Source organism: Antrostomus carolinensis, unplaced genomic scaffold, assembly GCF_000700745.2.
Source record: "Antrostomus carolinensis isolate BGI_N321 unplaced genomic scaffold, ASM70074v2 scaffold15360, whole genome shotgun sequence".
Classification (NCBI taxonomy): Eukaryota; Metazoa; Chordata; class Aves; order Caprimulgiformes; family Caprimulgidae; genus Antrostomus; species Antrostomus carolinensis.
Genome location: NW_010289210.1, coordinates 956 through 23,670, shown reverse-complemented (window position 1 = coordinate 23,670; position 22,715 = coordinate 956). Strand labels below are relative to the sequence as shown.

The 22,715-nt window shown below is 39.8% G+C and overlaps 1 protein-coding gene across 1 annotated transcript in view; it reads right to left on the bottom strand.

The window, feature by feature from the left end:
• The window catches only part of LOC104517731 (band 4.1-like protein 4A), a gene marked incomplete at both ends in the record, with an annotated part of 44,471 nt that extends 22,157 nt beyond the window's left edge, over positions 1-22,314 (bottom strand). The window contains 5 exons of the mRNA XM_010169486.1: positions 1,870-1,953; positions 6,059-6,140; positions 16,562-16,674; positions 21,223-21,300; positions 22,223-22,314. Of these exons, the coding sequence (XP_010167788.1) occupies positions 1,870-1,953; positions 6,059-6,140; positions 16,562-16,674; positions 21,223-21,300; positions 22,223-22,314 (449 nt within the window). The remainder of the gene's footprint in view (positions 1-1,869; positions 1,954-6,058; positions 6,141-16,561; positions 16,675-21,222; positions 21,301-22,222) is intronic.
• Positions 22,315-22,715: the final 401 nt, after the last annotated feature.

Sequence of the window (22,715 nt, the reverse complement as noted above, 5' to 3'; positions counted from 1 at the left end):
CTCCTTCAGCAATGTAACAGAGCCTGCGATGGAGTACATCTCACTCTAAGTTGATCTACTGATGTTCTACCACTTTTTGAAGGAAGGATGCTAAACTCAACCACACATCTTTATCTAACATTACATAGCTCTTTTCATGAAAACTGTGGTAAATATGATATTCTCACCAAATTCCAGTTAAGGTACTTCTTTCTGCTTTCCTAAAACCCTCTGGCCTTCAAATTGGATATATTCTTCTTCACCTGCTTCTGCAGACTGCTGATTACAGCACTGCTCTGCACAGCTGAAAAGCTGCCCCAGTTCATCTCAATGAGAATTATTATTAGAAGCTGTGAAAGCTTCTATGCAGCATGCAGTCTCCTTATGTATCTAGAAATGCATAGTCCTCTAGAACAGATGGACTCGCAAAAACTCAATCCTACCATTCTTTGGCTCCTAGGAAATCAAACTTCCTGCTATCCTGAGAGCAATTTTAACACTGGAGCCATAATATGACAAGTTGACACTTCTTTAAAAATCACCAAAAAATGTCTATCCTAGCAAGAGGATATTTGCACACTGCCTTGTCCTTACTCTGAAAATTCTTTATGTTTACAGAAGGAACACACAGGGTAAAACATCATGGTGCCTCAAAAGGCACATCATTTACAGATGTGAATCGTCACATAAAAGCAGGATCATACTGGTTTACACTTAATGTGCCGCCTCACTTGGTGGCCTGTTTCCAACAGTGGCTGTAAGCAACCACCTACAGGAAGCAAAAAGGTGAGTATGTATGACAGTTCCTCAGTGCTCCCTCAGTCCCCCGCTATGCCCAGTCCAGGGGACTTACTAAACCAGCTGCTTTACCTCTGCCTTCAGAAGCCTTTGGGGATTTCTCTTTCATGACTCACTCAGCTTCTCCCAGGAATCCACTGGCTTCCAGCATCCCTCGTGAAGAAGGACCACAGGTCTCCTGCTCATGTGAGTCATTACTCACTGCCTTTCTTAATGTCTTAAACTACCTCCAATAGCTTAATCTGAAGATCTGAAGTTCTTATGCTGGAAAAATACAATCCTGATCTCCTTCTTCTTTCTCTGTACTACTCATGATTTTCTAGACCACATCCCATGAAATTATCTCTTTTCCAGACTGAAGGAAGAGTCTTGCCTGGCGTATGCTGTTGCTCCTTGTACAGATTTCCTGCATAGCTATTCACACCTTTGATTTTACCCTTGCTGCCCCTGTCCTTAAGCTGAGATAAGGACAGCAGAACTGCACTCACAATTTATGGAGCAAATATGTCATCCACAAATTTATGTAATGGCATAACGCTGTTCTCTTGCTTTCCTAATAATAGCTAATTGTTTATCTGACTGTTGCATAGCTGCAGTTTTCATGAAGTTATCCATCCTATCTCCACAGCACCTCATATAGGGTTATTGTTTTGTCCCCATGTTCCTCTCTTTACACTTTCTGACTCAACATCATCCACCATAGTGACTCATCACTCATACTTTAGAGGCCTTTCTGCCAGTCTTCACAGAGAACTTTCTGTCTCACTATCCTAAACAATTCTGTCCTATCAACAAACTTTATCACCCTTTTCCAGGTCTTTGACAAATATACTTAGTAGCAGAGGTCTACACACAGATCTCTGTAGAAAGTCACTGGGGATTCTGATCCACTGACCACTCCCTCCTACACCCATTTTCCTAATTTTTAACCAATTATTTATCCATGACATGACCTATCTTGTAATACACAATACAAATTTATTGTGATCCTGTTAATACATTAATATATTATATCAATATCCTTCAACGTATTGCCACGGCATGACATTTACCATTGCACAATACCTAAGACATCATCATGCCTTGCCTTACCTCTGTGGGCCATTTTCCTCCCATGGTGCGCCTGTTTTACTTCTTTGGGTTTCTGGACTGTTTTCATTTTTCATCTTTTTAAAGCTAAATAAAAGTACAGATAATTTTTTTTTTTTTTTAAACCCATAGTGTATAGAACACATGTTTTCTCCCCTGACCTCTAAAAAATTAATCTTAAGGGCATACAGAGACCCACCCTGGCACATAGCTATTTGCCTGCTATGTGAAAGAAAACAAAGAGCTGCTACCTTGAAGAATCTCTCCTAGAAAGAAAGGTCGGAAGAAAAAAAAAAAAGACCTGAAAATTGTCTCTACAAGCTCATAATTATGGCAGCACTGAGTCAGAATAAAAGACAATTTTGTATCAGAATAAATGAGAACAGTTGCTTATGCAAAAAGTTTAACAATAGCACAACTATATAATACCCTTTCACAGTCTTCTACAATATGCAGTTAATAGATTATTGAACTTTACCTGCTTTTTATTCTACACAGCTCTTGATGGAACTTTCTTCCATGGATTTACTTAAACACCTCGTGAATATTTTTTCTTTTTTGGCATAAATAGTGTCTGGTAGCAGTATGCTCCAGTATTTAACTGTGGCACAATTATTTCATTTTATTTCAAAACCTCTGCCTGGTTTAAAACTTCCATCTTGTGTTCCTCACTAGTTCTGTGCTTACAGAACAAAAAAACACCCTATGAATTATGGTTCCCTAATCACAAACTCCATCCCATTTTTTTTTTAATATAATTTTAACAACAGTGTCATCTCCTTTCCAAGTAAAAGAATCACAGACTATTTTACATCTTCCAGTACAGGAGTCACCACATACCTCTGATTATCCTTATCATATTTCTCTACCATTTTCCAAGCCCATAATACCTTCTTTAAGATGAGAACAACTAAGGCAGGGGTGATAACTATTCAAAAGATGACAAACCACAGGTTCATAGAGTAACATGTTCTTCTCATTCCTTACCCAGTAACTCCTTATGTTTTCTTTTTGCTAGACACTGAGCACAGGTCTCTCAACATGAAAGAGCTGTCTTCACTGACTGCTGCAAGGTAAAGTACCAGGACAGTCAAGACAGTCACCTGGCTTAAGAGATCTATCAATGTTTGTAAACAGTCTCCCATAATACCTTAGGAGACGGGGAAAAAGAGCAGGATGCTCCAACTCTTCCTTTATTCCTACCATTGTCACAGTGCCAGGTTTTACAACTTCTAACCCATTAATGCCCCCAGATATTCTGCTCACTGTCACTACAAGTGCTGGAAGGTAGCTTCCAGCTGAAGCATGCTTTTGCACCCATCTTCTCACCAATGGTTACTCATGCTTTTCCTGCATCATACCTTTCCAAAGTGCAACTTAAGCAGGAAAAAAAAAAAAGCTTTACAGATGCTTACGGAGAGGAGGACATAAGCCAGAGTTCTTTGCCCAGAGCAGGAGGTGTCAGACTCGGCTTTATTAAGGAATCATCATTACTTAAATCACTAATCCACTTTTAACCTCAGCCTTTGGTTATTACAGGTCATTGAGTTAATAGTTTAATTCTTACTTAGTGAACAAAATGCAAAGCTACAGTAAGTCTTTTTTTTAGCAGGAAAAGAAATTAAAATACACTTTATCAGGTAAATAATTTTCTTAATACTGCAGCCCTTAATTATTGACTCGTATGTCTATACAATCTATTCTCAGGCTTAAAAATATATGCTTACTAAGCATATACTAAGCAAGTAACTTGGGTGCATATGTTTCAGTCCTGTATTGCAAAAAGCAATTGGTTTTGCATAACACAAACTACTGAACAATACTTAGATTGAACTTGGGCTTAAAGAAATTTGAATAGTGTTCTCAAATCTCAAAAAAGAGAGAGAGAAATGATCCTGGGACGTGAATTCACTGCATTAGATTCCTAAGTCATTATTCATTCAGAGCAGACACACTTTACAGCTAGAGAGCTAGAGCATGGCAGTTCTTCAGGTACCAGTATTATCTCCAGGAATGCAATTGCAAAAGGCACTGAGTTCATTCAAAGTACTTGAAAAGGTTAAGATCTGAATTTCACATGAGATTACTGTTGGGGATTTTTATGATTTAGCTTGAATTTACACCACTTATGCAGAAGTGACCAACTATGTATCTCAACAGTGACTAAGATGCTAAAATACTAAAACTCAGCTTGTAAGAGCTGCTGAAAGATGCTTTGCAAGCATGACTGACAATTAATGTGAGACTTGCACAGGACGGAGTAAACAACCAAACTATAAACACTTTGAACCATGTGTGCTGCCTGTCACACATACTAAGTCTAGCAGACCTGAAAGGTGTTTTACATGTGCAGACAGAGACACAAAGAAAAACAAATTAATTCCTAAACAGAAAACATGCAAGAAAAACAACTTCCAACACTTTTTTGTTGGAACTGACTGAAACTATTTAAAAGCATGACTCAGTGAGAATCTGTCTGTGAATTGCTTTCAAACTATCAAGACAAGAAACTAACCTCTGAAACCTTGAAGCTGTCATGTTAAAAGCCCCTTATTTTGGTTCTTGCTCTACAACCTGCCTATTCATTTCTTTTTAACAGTTCACTGCTAAAAAATATACACAGCATTTGGAACACAAGCTGCAGTGAAGGGCTCATATCCCATCCCAATATCATAATTTCTGCACTATGGGATAAGAGTACTTCTTGCTTTGTACTTTTCTCTCTCCTAACTAATCACAGAACAACAGAATGGTTGGGGTTGGCAGTGATCTCTGGATATCATCTGGTCCAACTCCCTGCTCAAGCAGGGTGACCTAAAGCCAGTGGCCCAGGACTATTCCCAGATGGTTGTTGAATTATGTCCAAGAATGCAGACCCTACAACTTCCCTGGGAAATATCTGCCAGTGCTCAGTCACCTTCTCAGAGAAAAAGTGTTTTCTGATGTTCAGAGGGAACCTGCTGAGCTTCAGTGTGTGCCCATTGCCTCTTGTCACTGGGCACCACTGAGAAGAGACTGGCTTCATCCTCTTTGCACCCTCCTTGTAGGTATTGATACACCTTTGTGGGTTTTCTTCTGCTCACTGGCCTAGCTTCAGCATGACTTTTAACCCATTATCAATATTATTTTCTAAGGGTTAGAATACTGGGTTTAATTTCCCCTCAAACTGAGGAAGCAATTCAACTCAGCTCTTCTTTTCTGGGGCAACTGTTCTAAATATTAAGCAACATGAAACACTATCCATCAAGTATTTGCAGTAAATCTTTTAGATTTTTCTTCAGAGGTCAGTCCAGGTACCTAGCATGTGAAGCCCACAGCTTCAATGGAGAGATAAAGCCAGATTTAGTCAGCTCAAAAAAACCTGTCAGGGTTACTGGGTATGCAGAGACAGACATTCAGGTGACTAAGCAAAAAAGTTAGCTGCTGAGTTTTTGACTCAGTGTTTTGTTAGATCAGTCTTCTGTGATTCAGGCACCTAAATTCCACCTAAAATGGATATAAATGGGTAGGGATATATGGGTGGGTTTATAAATCCCATTCTGAATCTGAGCCTCACTTCTTTCTCTCGAGTATGCCTAATAATCAGAGATGTCCACTTCAGCACTAATAATAAAACACAGCAGACCAGGCAAGACCTGAAGAGCCCTGGCAATTCACTGCTTCTAAGGATCAGGCACAAACACTATGAGTTTTGTTCTGGATTTAACAGTGTAACAGGTAATGGACTGCAAAATTAACAAGACTGCTGGAAGAGACGTCATGCCCAGCTCTTCCCTGGCCTCACATCCCAAGCAGATTTTGCCCTGCACCCTGAGGGCCCTAACTGCCAGCCCACAGCCCCCAAGAAAGAAGCACACAGGACTTCACAGGACAGTCCTGACCAGTGCTCCTTTGGTCATTATCTGTTGGGGTTTTTTTTTCCATATTTAAAATCAAGACTGTTCACCTTCCCATTAACTGGTCCCAATTTGTGGGTTTCCAAACTCTGTGTCACCTGGAACCCCTGTTCCAGGTTCATCAGAAGACCACAGTTTGTTAAAATGGGCCACACTCTCTGACCTTTGTCAGCAGATCAGACTGTCCTGAAGTTAAGGGCAGGATAAACTGTAACCAATGTTTACTAAATGTGTTCCTCTATCCAATGCAATACACAGTCTCTTAAAAGCTGGAAATGAACCTCTGGTCTACATACCTTTTCACAAGAGAAGGTGCAATGATCTTGGTAGTTCCTTCATTTTCCCCATTTGTTGTAATCTGGCTCATGTTCTTAGATCCTGAAATAAAAAACCCCACAAACAGAACAGTCCTGTAGCATATATGTTTGAACACCTACTTGCTAACAGTTCTATCACATCACAATAAATTGTAACATGGGGGGTATTCATTACTCTTTCACGTGAGACAGAGAAGGCTGAAGCTGTTGCTCTCAAAGTGATACTATACCATCACCACCATAAGGGAACTCCCTGCTTGAAACTCTCTGCTCGGTCACCAAAGAAAGGTGTGAGGAGAATACAAACTATGTAAAACCTTGGGAATCTCCAATGTAATAACTACAGCTTCTAAAACAATAGTTAGATTAGATAGTAAAGGAAGATTAATATGTTTGTTCTAAGAAACATATTGATGTAGCAACACTGTGCAACACAACACTAATATACTCTAAGTTATGATGAGGAAAATAATCTCTGTAAATCAATGGATTAGTGTGATAGTTTCACTGGGCTGGCACTTGGCTAGCAGCCAACACAGCCATTCACCCCCTTCCCCCCCACCCCCAGGGGATAAGGGAGAGGATTGCGGCAATGGTAAGGAGACTTACAGGGTGAGATAAGAACAGTTTAATAATAGAAATAAAAGAAAACTTAAAATAATACTAATAATAACAGTAACAAAATATGGAAATGAGTGACACCCAATGCAACTGCTCACCACCCGCTGACTGAGCCCGGCCCGTTCCCAGATAACGATCCCGGAGAAGCGACAATCCCAAACCGAAACCACAATCCCGGAAGAGCCAGAGACCGAGAGAAAGCCAGAGAGAGCCAAAAGAGGAAGAGACCCTCACTAATACACTGGACATGTCATGATATGATATGGAATATCCCATTGGCATATCCAAATGCCAATTTAGCTTATTAATTTAAATATTCCTTGGCCCCTTAGATCTTCCGTTTGTAGACTGACAGAACACAAAGTCCTTCACTTCCAGTGACAGAAATGCAAACACTGGTGTGTTATCAGTGTTTCTCTCATAACAAATCCCAGGCTGAAAGCAGAACACAGCACTATTCTAACTACTGAAAAAGAAACCCAGCTCTGTCCCAGCTAAAAACCAGGACAATTAGAAAACTAATCATGTAAATAGAGACAATACAGAGTAATACTTTGACAGAGACAGCTAAGCATCGGTTTCAATGAGTTAGAAACTTTTGGCCAATATTCAAAAGTTATCTGCCTAGTTTCCAGTTTTGTGCCCAATACTCTTTCCATTTCGATCCCGCACTTCTCGCACAGTTGACATTTACGTCTTCAAATGAGACATGAAAGGGAACCTGAGAAGCAGGAGGTGCATGTACTTTCCCCTCTTTTTGAGTCTCCATAAAACAGGCTTCAAAGAAACAGATTTGTATATGCATGATCTAAGGGCACTGAGGGCCAAGTGAATCTAAGTATTTCATACTCGTTAAACATCAAAGTGGTGTGATAAGATTATGCTCCACAGATGTATACAGCTCAGTATCACGAAAAAATAACTACTCTGTTCAGCTTGGTATGTAATAATGACTTTGCCTCAATCTTCCACAACTTCTTCACCTCAGTCTTCACAAACAAGTGCTCAAGCCACACCCCTCACATCGCAGAAGACAGTGGCAGAGACAGGGAGAATGGAGAGCTGCCCACTGTAGGAGAAGACCAGGTTTGAGACCATCTGAGGAACCTGAAGGTGCACAAGTCCATGGGACCCGATGGGATGCATCCACGGGTCCTGAGGGAACTGGCAGATGAAGTTGTGAAGCCCTTATCCATCATATTTGAGAAGTCGTGGCAGTCTGATACAATTCCCACAGACTGAAAAAGGGGAACATAACCCCCATTTTTAAAAAGGGAAACAAGGAAGATGTGGGGAACTACAGGCCAGTCAGTCTCACCTCGTTGCCTGGCAAAATCACGGAGCAGTTACTCCTGGAAAATATGCTACGGCACATGGGAAGTCAGGAGGTGACTGGTGACAACCAACATGGCTTCACCAAGGGCAAACTGTTCCCGACCAATCTGGTGGCTCTCTATGATGGGGTTACAGTGTTGGTGGACAAGGGAAGAGCAAGTGATGTCATCTACCTGCAATTGTACAAGGTATTTGACACTGTCAAGCATGACATCCTTCTCTCTTAAGTTGAAAAACATGGACTGGACACATGGACTGCTCAGTGAATAAGGAATTGGCTGGATGGTTGCACTGAAAGAGTTGTGGTCAACGGCTCAATGTCCAAGTGGAGACCAGTGATGAGTGGCATCCCTCAGGGGTCAGTATTGGGACTGGAGCTGTTTAACACCTTTGTCAGAGACATGGACAGTGTGATTGAGTGCACCCTCAGCAAGTCTGCTGACAACACCAAGCTGTGTGGTTTGGTTGAGATGCTGGAGGGACAGGATGCCATCCAGAGGGACCTTGACAGGCTTTAGAGGTGGGCCTGTACTAACCTCTTGAAGTTCAAGAAGGCCAAGTGCAAGGTCCTGCACCTGGGTCAGGGCAACCCCAAGCACAAGAATACAGGCTGCGTGGAGAATGGATCAAGAGCAGCCCTGAGGAGAAGGACTTGGGGCTGCCGGTGGATGAAAAGCTCACCATGAGCCGGCAACGTGCACTCAGCCCAGAAGGTCAACCTTACATCCCCGTAACCTGGGGTGTATCAAGAGAAGCGTGGACAGCAGGTCAAGGGAGATGATCCTCCTCCTATACTCTGCTCTCATGAGGCTCCACCTGGAATACTGCGCCCAGTTCTGTGGCGTCCAACATAAGAAGGACTTGGATCTACTGCAGCAAGTCCAGAGGAGGCCACCAGGATGATCCGAGGGCTGGAGCACCTCTCCTATGAGGACAGGCTGAAAGAGTTGGGGCTTTTCAGCTTGGAGAAGAGAAGGCTTCAGGGAGATCTGATAGTGGCCTTCCAATACCTGAAGGGGGCCTACAAGAAAGCTGGAGAGAGACTTTTTACAAGGGCAGGTAGTGACAGGACATGGAGTAATGGCTTTAAACCGGAAGAGGGTAGATTTAGATCAGATATTGGGAAAATACTCTTTCCTGTGAGTTGGTGAGACACTGGCACAGGTTGCCCAAGGAAGCTGTGGATGCTCCTCCCTGGAAGTGTTCAAGGCCAGGCTGGATGAGGCTTTGAGGAACCTGGTCTAGTGGAAGGTGTCCCTGCTGATGGCAGCGGGGCTGGAACTAGATGATCTTTCAGATCCCTTCCAACCCATAACATTCTATGACACTATGATTCTACGATAATATATTAGTCATCAATACAGGTTTGTTCCTACCAGTGCTATGATTTTAGTTACTATTCTGTGCTATTAATAGTAATCTGTATTTTTTCTTCAGTTCACACATTCTCTTTCCATTTCAGTCATTTCTTACGAAACTGTTACCACCTCCAGAAACATAATAAGTAAAACAACAAAGCAACATCACTGATGATGTACACCATCTCTGGACAGGAGATGTTGTTAACATAGTGGTACAAACTCAAAGCCTTTTTGTTTGGCTAAAACGTAATATCTTAAATTAAGCTGTGGTGAGATTTTGCTTTATAAGCTTTCTCTGCTATCTCAGATAAACGATTTCTTCACAATCTCCCTCAACTTTCCATAACACTCCTTTGACACACAAAGTCTCTGGAATCTCCTCTACTTCAACATAAATACTTGAGATATCCTAAGGTATCTTGTCTGGCCATCAATTGCCTCTCCTACAGGTTAAATCTGCTAGTCTTCTGCAGGTGCCTCATATGCTGCAGAGAGTCTCAAGTGGCATTAGTCACCTTGAATTAAGCAACTCAGCTAAGCTCTTCACGTGTTTGATCTTACCACTTTTAGTGATATAGTTTACTCCTTTCCCTCCAGTTTTTCAGACTAATGCTCGGCAGGGGAGGGGAGCAGCCTTAGGTCCTTCAAGGCAATTTTTGTTGTTTGTGCAAGCATAAGCACTAGGAAGAACTTGGAATATTCTAAAGAAGGAAATGCAGAATGAGTACAGCTTCATAGACAGAAAGGAAACTAATGTTTCATCATTCAGAACAAATCCTCTATTTTATACAGTAAGAGACAATCAACTATACAGATTCATACAATTATTTTCTGTTTTCAAGAATGAAGCAACAGCTACACTGCCACTATGACCTGCTTGGCAAAAAGACAGAATAACTGAACAAAAAACTTTCTTGAATTATTGTGGATGAGAGAATGATCAGAAAAAGAATCACTAATCTTCATTAAGGCCATAAAAGACTGCTACAAAACTTCTTCCTCTGATCTCTGAAAGAGAAGGATGCCTACAGTCAAAAATCACAAATAAAGAAAGATTACAGCATATAAGAACAGGAAGCAGAAATTTAACAAGTAATTAGTTGAGGGAAAACCACGGAAAAGAGGACATACCAGTAACTATCATCCACAGGCACGATCTAGCCAGAAATGCAAAATAGGTCTCCACTAAGACAAGACCTTATATTAGCTGTGTGTGACTCCATCGCTGCCCACAACAAGGACCTTTGCTTTGCTTTTCAAAAAAAAAATGTTTTTGCTGTACAATTCATTTGAACAAATAACTAGTTTTAGTAGGAGCTTTCTGTCTAACTGTAATAATTTTCTTTAAGTATGTTCCACCTCATGTAACTTTTACTAACTACAGTATTGTTGTACCTACTTACACCTCTGCATGATATAGTAACCCTAATATAGAAGAACAGACTCCAGAAAAACTGTCCAAACATCAACCCCATTGCAATAACTTATCTGTAACACTACTTCTTGCATGCCAAGGTAATAGGCCTCTCAAAGATAACTTAGCCAGAAATCTTGAACATCTCACTTGTAGCGGGTTTTCCTAGGTGTTTACCTTTTGTCAGATAAGTGACTCCCAGCATTCACTGCACTGAACTTTTCCAATAAGGTGAATGCACACACTTTGATTCCCTTTTACAGCCATCTTGATTCTGATTTGTGCATTCAATTTAAATAGACTATTACATTTTTAAAACCTCAAATGTCCAAAACCTCAGGAGCCTGGCAAGCTAATTAGCTTGTCATGCCTGTTTCTTATCAACTAAAGCCATTTCACTAACGTTATCTGGAAGTAGTGTTTGTATTTAAATCTATTGATGAGAGTAGAAGATAGTGTGATCAAAAGGAAAACATGCAGTAAGAGCTCATGCTTTGCACTGCATGTTACTAAGAGCCTATAAAAATGAATGGACTTCCACATATCTACACTAGCACAGCCTACTCTGTGATAAGGTTTATTTTCCAGACCAGTTTCCAAACCTGTAGCCCCAAAGGTTTGTGCATCTCACACCACATGCATAAAATGCAGAAGTGGTCACATGAATCCTTTTACAAAACCTGGGATTTACAATAAACTTTAAAGTGTAAATCGCAAAGTAAATAAAAAGATAAAATTACCCCAAGAATAATTTTCTAAAATTTAACTTTCAAACCCAATCTCACAGGTTTCTGGGAGAAGATCTGTGACCTTGAATGCACCAGACCAACAGTTCTAGCTACCATGACCAAAGTTGGTGAAGCAGGGTAATGACAGGCATCTGTGGTAATATGTAAGTTAGTCAGGGCAGAGACTGTGACTGCCTGTGATTGCTTATGGGCTATTATCACAGAATTGTAGTGGTTGGAAAAGACCTTTAAGATCATCAAGGCGAACCAGAAGCCTACCACTACCAATTCCACCTCTAAACCATGTCCCTAAGCACCTTGTCTACCCATCTTTTAAATACCACCAGGGAAGGTGACTCCACCACCTCCCAGGGCAGACGGTTCCAACATCTTACTACGCTTTCAGTGAATAAGTTTTTCCTAATATCCAACCTAAACCTCCCCTGGGGCAACTTGAGGCCATTTCCTCTCATTCTATCACTTGTTACCTGGGATAAGAGAGTGACTCCTACCTCTCTACAACCTCCTTCAGGTAGTCATAGAGAGCAAGGTCTCCCTCCCCTCAGCCTCCTCTTCTCCAAGAAATGTAACACAGACAGTACTATAATTTTAATACCCATTCCCGATTCTCTACCTGGCTTTTAAATCAGAATACAGTTACATTAGTTTATACAACTATTCAGTGTGCAAGACAGGGACAAATCGAGTCCTCAGGTACCAAACAGCAATAAATCCTAAGCAATGTGTTTTCCACCACTGAGTAAACTCAGACCTACGTCAACAGGTCTGGCCACACCAATGTTTGTCCAGAGGGAAGGTTCCCAAGGAGCTTTTTGCGTGCAGCATTCAGCCAAAAGAATAGTGAATGCTACCACCCTACGCACTGCTGCAAAAGCTCAACATTATCAGTCTTGCCCTAAGAGGGTAAAAGAATAACGAGAGATCCTGTTCCATGTTTGAGTTTATGATTTGCAACCAGAACAAAATGCAACTGTAACTCTCTCTCAGCTGAAATGAAATAGGGAAAATAAGCAAACAAAACAAGATATACACATCTCACATACAAGACTTGACAGAATAAAACAAAAAACCCTTCTTCAACTGAACACCAACTTAAAGGCCAACCTAAACATAAACAACAACAAAAACAATGCACTAATGTAGAAACATTCATTCAATAGACACTGCAGTTTCCTGGTCTGATTTTTCCACTAATCCTAGAACAACTGAGATATGAAATGTATTATGCAAGTGACAGAAGGAGGTCACTGCATTTTAAACCACTGAAATCTGTATTCTAGGAAAACAAATTGCCATGCTAAAGCCAAAGTGTCTGCACTGTCTATTGTATCAGGGGAATAAGTCAGTGGCAGTGGCTTTTATACAAGAAAGCTAGTTTCTCTCTGTTCACAGTATCATCTCCTTCCCTCCCTCTCTTAAAGCACAAATACTTCTACTGAAAACATAAAAGTAAATAATTTCTATCATTATCTTGTCGTTTACGCTAACTCTTAACCCAGTGTTCACCAAGTGCCTGCAGTCCTAATAACTTTAAAGAACCAATGAAACAAATGATAGTTAACCTCTACCTTCAGGTGACAGAAAAAAAAAAATTAAAAACCACATAGTATGTAATTGCTTGTAACACCATAACATGTAAACAAAAAGAAGGAACAAGGGACAACATTTTAATGAGATGCCAGAGGTTAGCAGCTTTAGCACATCACACACACCTCTACAATGCAGATTGCACATGCTACAGCCATGCATTTGTAGCTACTGGTTCATCTAATTGCCCCCAAAACCACTGCTGTGGCTGGTCCCATTACTGGCACCAACAGATAAAAAACAAAACAAAACCAGAACAGTTTATTGAACTGGCTGTAGAAAGAAAGCCTTTCATGCACTTAACTTTGCAATCTTAAGAAAAGGGAAAATAGTCAAAACACAGGTGAAGAAAACACTGAACTCTGAGAAGGTGGAAGGAAGTTACTGCATAAGAACTACTTGTACGTTGTTATTGGGTTTTGGGAGAATAAATAAAACTCTGATTTTCATTCGAAAAAGCTAAATTATAAGCCATGTCCAACTGGATCCTAATTTAAGTTGCATTTGGCAGAAAACACCTTAAGAAATCTGTAATACATGCAAACTAAAATCACTCTGTTTAAAATGTTTAACAGGGCACGGTTAATCTTATTACACTATATCATAAACACAAAATCAAGAACAAAGGACTAGCCATCAATGATAAACGTTGGCATAATCTCATTATATAAAAAGAACATTTATTTTTAAGAAGAATTGCCATATTATTCTCTCAAACATTTCAGTAGAGAAAGTTTTAAATTAGTCATAAAACTCTTTAAACCACCAGGCTCATTTCCAAGATAAAAATTATTCTGTAAATTCTACATTGGGTATTTTTAAACAAGTCACGCTTAAAATATATCAAACAGATTTGATTTATTGTGTGAAATGGACTTTGTTGTACACAAGAATCAGTTTAGGTGAAAAAGGGTGGATTTATCATACTGATATGCAATAGACTGTCACATGGTGTCTTAACACATGGAGAAGTAGCTGTCAATCTGCCTCCTGCATCTGAAAACCTATTTAAATGGAGAAAGAGCACTAGATGTTTATCATTGTGAATACTCAAATAAAAAAAGAAAAAATAAAGACTAAAAAATATGCTCATTTGTAAGGAAGGACGGAATTTGAATGACACAGCTCTCTTCCTTTAGCCCATATTTTAAGTGGGAAGGGAAACAAATTCATTTAAGTTAATAAAAATCAATTGAGGTAATACATCTGCCGCACTGGAAAACGACTGCACACTTGCAACCCATGGATAATCAATTAAGTTGAATCAAAAGCAGAACAACCTAGATAGGTGATACAGATTACAAAAACACACAAGTGAAATGGTGAAAAAGCAGCCTTTTTATTTTCAAGTAAAACAAAATATTTAAATCCACCAAAACAAGAAACACACATTGCCTAGAGAATTCTGTATCACTTACATCAGTAGAAGAGGGCATGGGATAGTTTCTGTTTTCCTTACAATTCTAGTCAAAGAGACCGAAACAAATCAGCAATCACAACACACACACCCTTGCAGACTGACTTTCATTGCCTGTGCTAAGGCAAACATTATTTTCAACTAAGGGCTGAGTTTCAGCTGACAAGTTTATCTCTGAATAGCCACACAATTTTCTGCACAACTGAACTGGGAACTAATGAGGTGGGAAATGTTGTTCCTCTTGAACTAGCATCCTAAGAATGGAAAGGCCCAGCTGAACAAGTGTCTAAGTCACTAGGTTCAAGGGTGAACAGCTTCTTGTCCTCTTTGGCACCCACTGACAACTGCAGACACAACAATAAGATAGCATGATCAGAAAGTAAAGCAACCCTTCTCTTCTTACACCTAAGTAAATAAAATAAAATGAAATAAAAAAATCTGTTGTAAACTGCTTGTATTTTCCAAGTGCAATACTTTTAATTACACTACACTTAAATACCCACTGCAGCTAAAAAGCTGAACATCCTAGCTTTGTTTCCGAGTCAAAAGACTGCATCCAGAATAAACTCAGGTTTCCAGATATATATACCTGTGTCAAAGTTTATAATGCCACACTAGCCATGATAAAGAGAAATCTTACTTACGTTCTAAAGCCTAGACAAGTTTTTTTCTCAAACTGCTCACACACACACTCACACGCACTTCATGCATGAGTTAGACAAAGCTAAGCATACATGTGTAATCACATGTAGAACTGGAGCCTGACATTAGAAAAGTGTCCTGGTTTTTGGCTGGGACAGAGCTAATTTTCTTAGTAGCTAGAATAGACCTGTGTTTTGGTTTCAGTATGGGATTTGTTATGAGAAGAACACTGATAACACACTACTGTTTTCAACTGTTGCTGGAAGCCAAAGACCTTTCAAAACTTCCCCGTGTTTTGCTGCTCTGCAGGTGCAAAAGACTAGGGGGGAATAGTAAAATTACCAAACCCAAATTGGCATTTGGATATGTCAATAGGATATTCTATATCATATAACATCATGTTCAGTACACTAATGAGGGTCTCTTCCTCTCTTGGCTCTCTGGCTTTCGCTCGGGCTCTCGCTCTTCCAGGATTGCGGTTTCAGTTTCAGGATTGGCGCTTCTCTGGGATTATTATATGGGAATGGGCTGGGCTTAGTCGGTGGGTGGTGAGCAACTGCACTGTGACTGTGCATCACTCATTTGTATATTTTATTAGTACTATTACTACCATTTTTTAAGTTTTATTTTATTTCAATTATTAAATTGTTCTTATCTCAACCTACGAGTCTCCTTACCCCTCCAATTCTCTCCCCTATTCCCTGTGGTGAGGAGATTGAGCGAGTAGTTGTTCAGTGTTTTGGCCAAATTATACCATAACAAAAAGCTTCTACAACTAAATTTCAGGAAACATCCTTTACACTGGGCATGACTCCTGTGATCCATGCTTAATCTTATACATTTCCTCTAACACCTATAAAAAATTCCAGCTTCTTCTGACATCAGCATGCAGAACAGATCTCCAGCTCACATATCTGAAGCATACTGAAATTGCAGAGGGCATGGCACTAACTTCTATTCCACTTAATATCAAAATAAAGGGATACTGCCTTTGAACTGGGAGAGACTCTACAAGAGATACACCTCGTCGAGTAACTGGAACAATGGGATACCAAGCAAGACAACATGTATAAAACTCTTTACCAAGAGACAGGACTCCTAAAAAAAAAAATTTGTGTTCTCACTGCCTGTTTTCAAACTTCCTGTTCACACTTTACATTAGACCTACAAACATGGGGTTTTACCATGTTTGATCCAGTTTTTATATCCAGTTAAGGTTAGGTACAAGTACTGACCTAAGGCAAAAGAGAACCCATTCTGAGGGATCTTTGAGGGCACTGTAGCAGTTCTGAGTCACCTCTTGAAAACAAATGAACCAAAGGCATGTCTCCACAGGCCCAGCAGAGAAGGACTTACCTGTCTGTTGAGTTCTTTTGGGGTAAGTCTTGCTGCGACTTCTTTCAATGCACTGGTCAGGCCGTGGGAGCTGAACAGACTGGTCTCTGGTCATTTGCAAAGATGTCCTGCCACTTGAAAACACAACAAAATTATGGGAAAACTCTTGGAAAAATTATCAAAGAAACAGAGGATCTTTAGACTGAAAAAAATGCATGGGGTTTGGGCAGCACTATTCACTTCTCATCCCAGCTCTGGTTCTGCTGACTAGCATTACCCTGACTTTTGTTTTGAACCATTCATTGTCAGAATCATCAACAGATTGTGCCAACCTCTTCTATATTTGTCATCTTCAAGAGGAGCTAAGCAACTAAAACAAAATGCTGGTTTGTTAGGAACAGGCTAAGATAGCGTGACCTTTTGTAACCTCAAATATTTTAACACATGACTTTCTTAAGTAAACTGACTACTTCCTGAATTCCTTCTTTAAGTTCTCATCTCAGAAAAACATATATTTAACATTGTTCAGTTTCACTCAGTAAGGGGCTACTTCTCTGCCATGTGTAACGACAACTTAAAGGGCATGGAAAACCCTGAGCAAAGCAAACTGTAACAAAGTACTCTCACTAGCACAGGCACAAATGATAATGAATTGAGTAGAAGTCCTGATTCCTTCTTACAGTAAGGTTCTTCTTCATTACACAGTGTAAGTAATTAAGTTTAAATAAATTATTTTATGCTCATTTTAATGTTCCTCTCCATATGACCAAACAGAATATAGTGTTCCTAACAGAACCGTAAAACAGACCATGTATTCCTCCCCAAAACTCCATGTTTCCTTCTGGAAACTTACTACACAAGAGAAGTAACTGTTACTAGTAACTCCCAGTTGCTTAAACACCTGCAGTTTGTTGACTTAGGAGTAAACTGGTATCATACTAGCAAGCACCAAGCAACTATACAGGCATTATATATCTAGATTTTCTGAGTTATGTGAATAGACTCCCCTAATTACTGTTTGTATTTTCACCAATAGCCCCACAGGGGTAGTCATCACTGCAGAATTTTTATCTTCTCAAAATTTTAAAATAATTAATGGACAAAAAAAATCCCAAAATTCTAACATTACCTCACAGTAACGTTGGCTTTTGATACTTAGTTTAAGGAGTTTTTTGCTCCCAAGTTAGCCAGAAAATACTTCTGCTCAACTTTTAAGTTTGGCAACCATGCCAGTCTTGCAAATTCCAGAAGCAGTTTTAACAAAATATCTGGGGATAAGACCTTCCACTCACACTAACACCTCCTCATAGTAACCAAAGCACTTGACCATAAGACATAGAAACTGCTTTCCTGAAAACTCTCTGCCACCTAATGAGAAGTAAAAAAAAAAAAAAAAAAAAAACCAAAACACCAAAACTGAGAAGTCAAACTGAGAAGCTCAACATGATCTGGCAACGTGCACTTGCAGCCCAGAAGGCCAATAACCGTATCCTGGGCTGCATCAAGAGAAGCGTGGCCAGCAGGTCGAGGGAGGTGATTCTCCCCCTCTACTCTGCTCTCGTAAGGCCCCACCTGGAGTACTGTGTCCAGTTCTGGAGCCTCCCTCACAAGAGAGACCTGGAGCAGTTAGAACAAGTCCAGAGGAGGCCACCAGGATGATCCAAGGGCTGGAACACCTCTCCTATGAAGATAGGCTGAGAGAGTTGGGGCTGTTCAGCCTGGAAAAGAGAAGGCTCCGGGGAGATCTTATAGCGGCCTTCCAATACCTGAAGAGGCTACAAGAAAGCTGGGGAAGGACTTTTCATAAGGGCAGTTAATGACAAAACAAGGGGAAAGGGGTTTAAACTGAAAGAGGGGAGGTTTAGATTAGATATTAGGAAGAAGTTCTTCACTGTGAGGGTGGTCAGACATTGGAACAGGTTGCCCAGAGAAGCTGTGGATGCCCCCTCCCTGGAAGTGTTTAAGGCCAGGTTGGATGAGGCTTTGAGCAACTTGGTCTAGTGGAAGGTGTCCCTGCTCATGGCAGGGGGATTGGAACTAGATGATCTTTAAGGTCCCTTCCAATCCTAACCATTCTGTGATTCTATGATTCTGTGAAACAACGGGATTATGGTTTCTACTCTGAGCTAATGACGTATACAGATACACAACACTGTCACTGTCATTGTTGGCACTACAATAACGACCAAAGGCAAAAAGCAAAGACAATCAAAGCTGACGGATAAGCAAAGCAAAGCAAAGATTCTCGAAGCACATGAAAATGCTGTTACTGCTGCTCTGAATTCCAATAAAAGAGTTAACATGTCAGTCACCAACTGATTATCACTATTTATCATTAACACCATATAATCAATACAGTGAAACTAGGTGTCACAACCCACATTTACTAGAACATCCACTCAGGTCAGGGAGAGTCCTCAAGAATTACTGCAGCAAAACAGGGAACTTCATACTAGAAGGAAAACATACACTTTAATGTTTTCTAGACAAAACTAACCTCATAAACATAGCTGTCAGTAATGACCATCATATCAACATGGCAAGTCATATCACAGATCACCTTTGAAACTTACTAAAAAAGGAAGACAATCTTAAATGCATCACCAGCAGGCATAACTCAAATGTAGTTAACTGTTCCATGCTATATTTTTAAAAATTGATTGGAAGGTCCTAATAAGTACAAAGCCTTCTCCTACCCAGCATCAATGCCCTGCTCCAATCTGCTGAAATGGTCCAACAGAGGAAATTCTCATCCACAGTCCTCTGGCAGAAATCCACTGAATTCCTACCCATTTGCACAGATCGAGTAATGCAGGTCAGGATCCAACTAGAAATCCAAAAGGCAGTACAATCACTCCCCTACTATCTACAGTAATAATAAAATGGATCACAACAGATAATGTTATCACCCAAATAATCTGGATTATTATGAAATACCTTGGAGAAGATGGGACAGTAACACAACAGCTCTCCTGGCTGGAGACAGTCCAGATTCAGACACATGAGCTCAGACTCAGAACTGGCATAGTCATCTCTCCATCAGAAACACCCTCCTTACAAGCAAGATCTTACATCCAAGGGTAACAAACAGATAGCTGACTATGACTTCTGATTGAATGAAGATAAGTGTAATACAGCTACTATTACACAATGCTATTAGCACCTACCACAGATATTAACTCCAATCCAGGAGCTGCTTGAGAAATTGGAGGTTATGGTTTTCTTGTTTTTAGAAAAGTCTTCCTAAAAGGCAGTGACGAAGAACTGCCTAACTAATGATTGTCAGCCTTACTCAATATGATCTATGTATTTCTTAAGTGATGATAGAAATACAGACAGGAAGGAGAGCCAGACAGACAAGCCAAAAATAAGCCTAAAGAAACCTGGTAAATTTGCAGGCCATGGAAAAAAACTTCAGAATTCTCCATTACAGTAAATAGGGTCTTTTCACCCAGCAGCTTCAAAACAACTACAAAAGATGAAAAACTATTCTTATTCCCATATGACCAATAGGGAAAATGAAAATGGAAAAAGAAAGGGGCCTAGCTTTCAGATGTGTTTTTGATTTGCTACTTTCTACCCTCCCTTTCAGGTTCACTGAGTATGCAACTCTAAAGCAATTGTAAAAATCAGACCACAAATTATTTGGCTCAAAATTGCTCAGCCAACGTGACAGAATTGGATTTAAAACAGTGGTCATCAACTGCCAAACGAAGTGCTTTACTCACTAGAAAAGGATCCTGTCATTTCAACAGACTTAAAAACTTTTTAAAAGTCTCAATAAAACTCAGTAAAAACTATTGAGTTTCTGACATCTTATGATTTTAATCTATACTATAATTTGTTTTAATCTGTACTATAATCTATACTCTGCTAGTCCTTTGTGGCACAGCAGCTAGAGCATCTTAAACCCACTTTCCCTGCCAGATCTTCCTCTATATCACAGTATTAACTGTCCTTTATGTCACACTTGTCTGCTTGGTTAAGTCAGGATAAAATTGAGACTAAGTGCTTCCTATACATCCTTAGTCTGAAGTTTACTGCATCTTTCAAGGCTTGCAGCTTTGAATCCTTATCCAATTTTGCCAGCTATTCCAGTCAGAAAAGATACCCCCATTTCCCTTCAGATCTGCCCTCATTTTTATTCTTAAATCAACAGCACTGCATCAGCAGCACTGCTTCCTGGATTAGAAATAACCATTCAGACCAAGAGCCCTTAGCATAGCTCAGTTGCAGCTGTAAAGAAGGGCATCATGGTTACAGACTTTATACACGTCTTTGAACCAACCCTTTGCTAATTCCCAGAAGAAAGGTGGCAGCCAACATGCCTCCTCATTTTGGTACTCCCCAGTTGTCAGGAAAAAACTTTTAGGACATGAACCTAATTTCAGGACTTATAAGGAGATTTTGACTCAAAGCATAGGCAAGGCTGCTCTCACTTTCAGTACAGGCTACAGCAGGCCCCAGCCAATTCTGGGGATCTGGAGAATGAGAAGTAACTCACATTGGTCCCAAAACTACCAGACTCCCAAGGTGAGCCTATTAAAATGGCCCTGATTCCAGCTTTGTCAGCAGAACTGCTCTGAGTCATAGTTTGGGAGGGGCTTTTCTTTCATTGGAAGAGAAGAGGAGAAAAGAAGGAATGAAGAGGGAATTAACTGAAGTTTAACAAATAAATTCACCTGTACCGATGTTTATAACCTATGGCTCCAAACTTGCTGAATTTTCTTGACAGAGAGTTTGATTCATTCTCTGGTACCCTATGTAGTTTGAAAAATAAAACAACAGAGAAAGTCACATAGATAGGTCTCAATTACAGTCCCCTTCCCAATCAAAGAAAAAAGAAATAAAAACTTTAGATTCAAAAAATATTATTTTCTGCTAGTTCCTCTTCATCCCTTCATTCAGGCATTGAGAGCTCCACAAACCCAGATGTTTATGTCCTCTTCTTTTGACTACGCACCTCTTTATTTCAGGGTCTACTATAAACTGCTGGCAACAGTACCTTTTCGCTTAGTATTTCACAGGAGCAGGCAAAAGCATCATGCCACAGTAATGAGACTGCAGGATTGATTCTGAGCTTACTCATTTACAGCACTCCTAAAGCCAGTCCCAGGCATCCTGTTGACCAGTTCCTAGCCAGACACCCTTGCACATTTCTGTTAGTGTTTTTGCAACCGTAAAAGAAAGTGTTCTGAGATGTGTAATATAGGAAACATTTTATACACTCTAATAAGTAAGCAAAACACTATAGAAATTCAGTGAGTCTTTCTATAAAAAAAAACCAGAATTTCTGTGCATAGTAGGAAATAGTAATATCTGAAATTCAAAGGCCTCACTCAAGTAAATGCTGCTACAGAATATTTGATGGTTAAATGCATAAAAATGTACATGGCAGCTTAAATCCTGACCATTTACATTTGTAGAACTTCTGGCAAAGCCTACTTCATGCAACCTGAGATACTGTTGTGAAAATAATTCTAATACAAAAGGAAACACCAAACTATTCAATTTTAAAATTACTGCTTCACATCACTGTAAGAAAAGCGAAAGTATCAACTTTTAAGAGTATTCTATAACCAAGAGCAAAAATGTGTTTCAGGCAGCAAACCTGTGTTACACCACTCTGTAGGTCAATATAGTCTCCCTTTGGTAATGAACACACAACTTTGCATCACTCACCTGAAAAATGTATGATGTTCTACACAGCATTTCCAGAGATGTTTGCATGTGACTTTGTTACGTGCTTCAAAAAAGAAGGAAGTTTCATTGCCCTGAAAACAAAACAAATTGAATATTGTTATGAGGGATGCTACCAGCGAAGTGAATCTTCATTTACTGAACACAAGAACTGACCATCTCATATCAATGCATGTAAAAAAGGCATCAGTATGAAAAAAAGCAGATTCTATAATTCTGTAGAATTCTTCATTTAAAAGAGGTTTTCTTTTTGGTTCCTCATTACCTGAAAATAATTACTTAGGATCAATTCCTTAGGCAGAAAAACAGAAGAGAAAGACATTACTGAAACACTTCTCTTCCTTCATTCTTGTTCCTAATTAAAAAGCACAAAGTATTTTTAAAATAGTGTTTCTGATGTTTTCTGAAACTGCACTTCACATATCAAGCAAAAATATATTCTCAAGGTTCTATTCAACAGTATACAAAAAGGCAA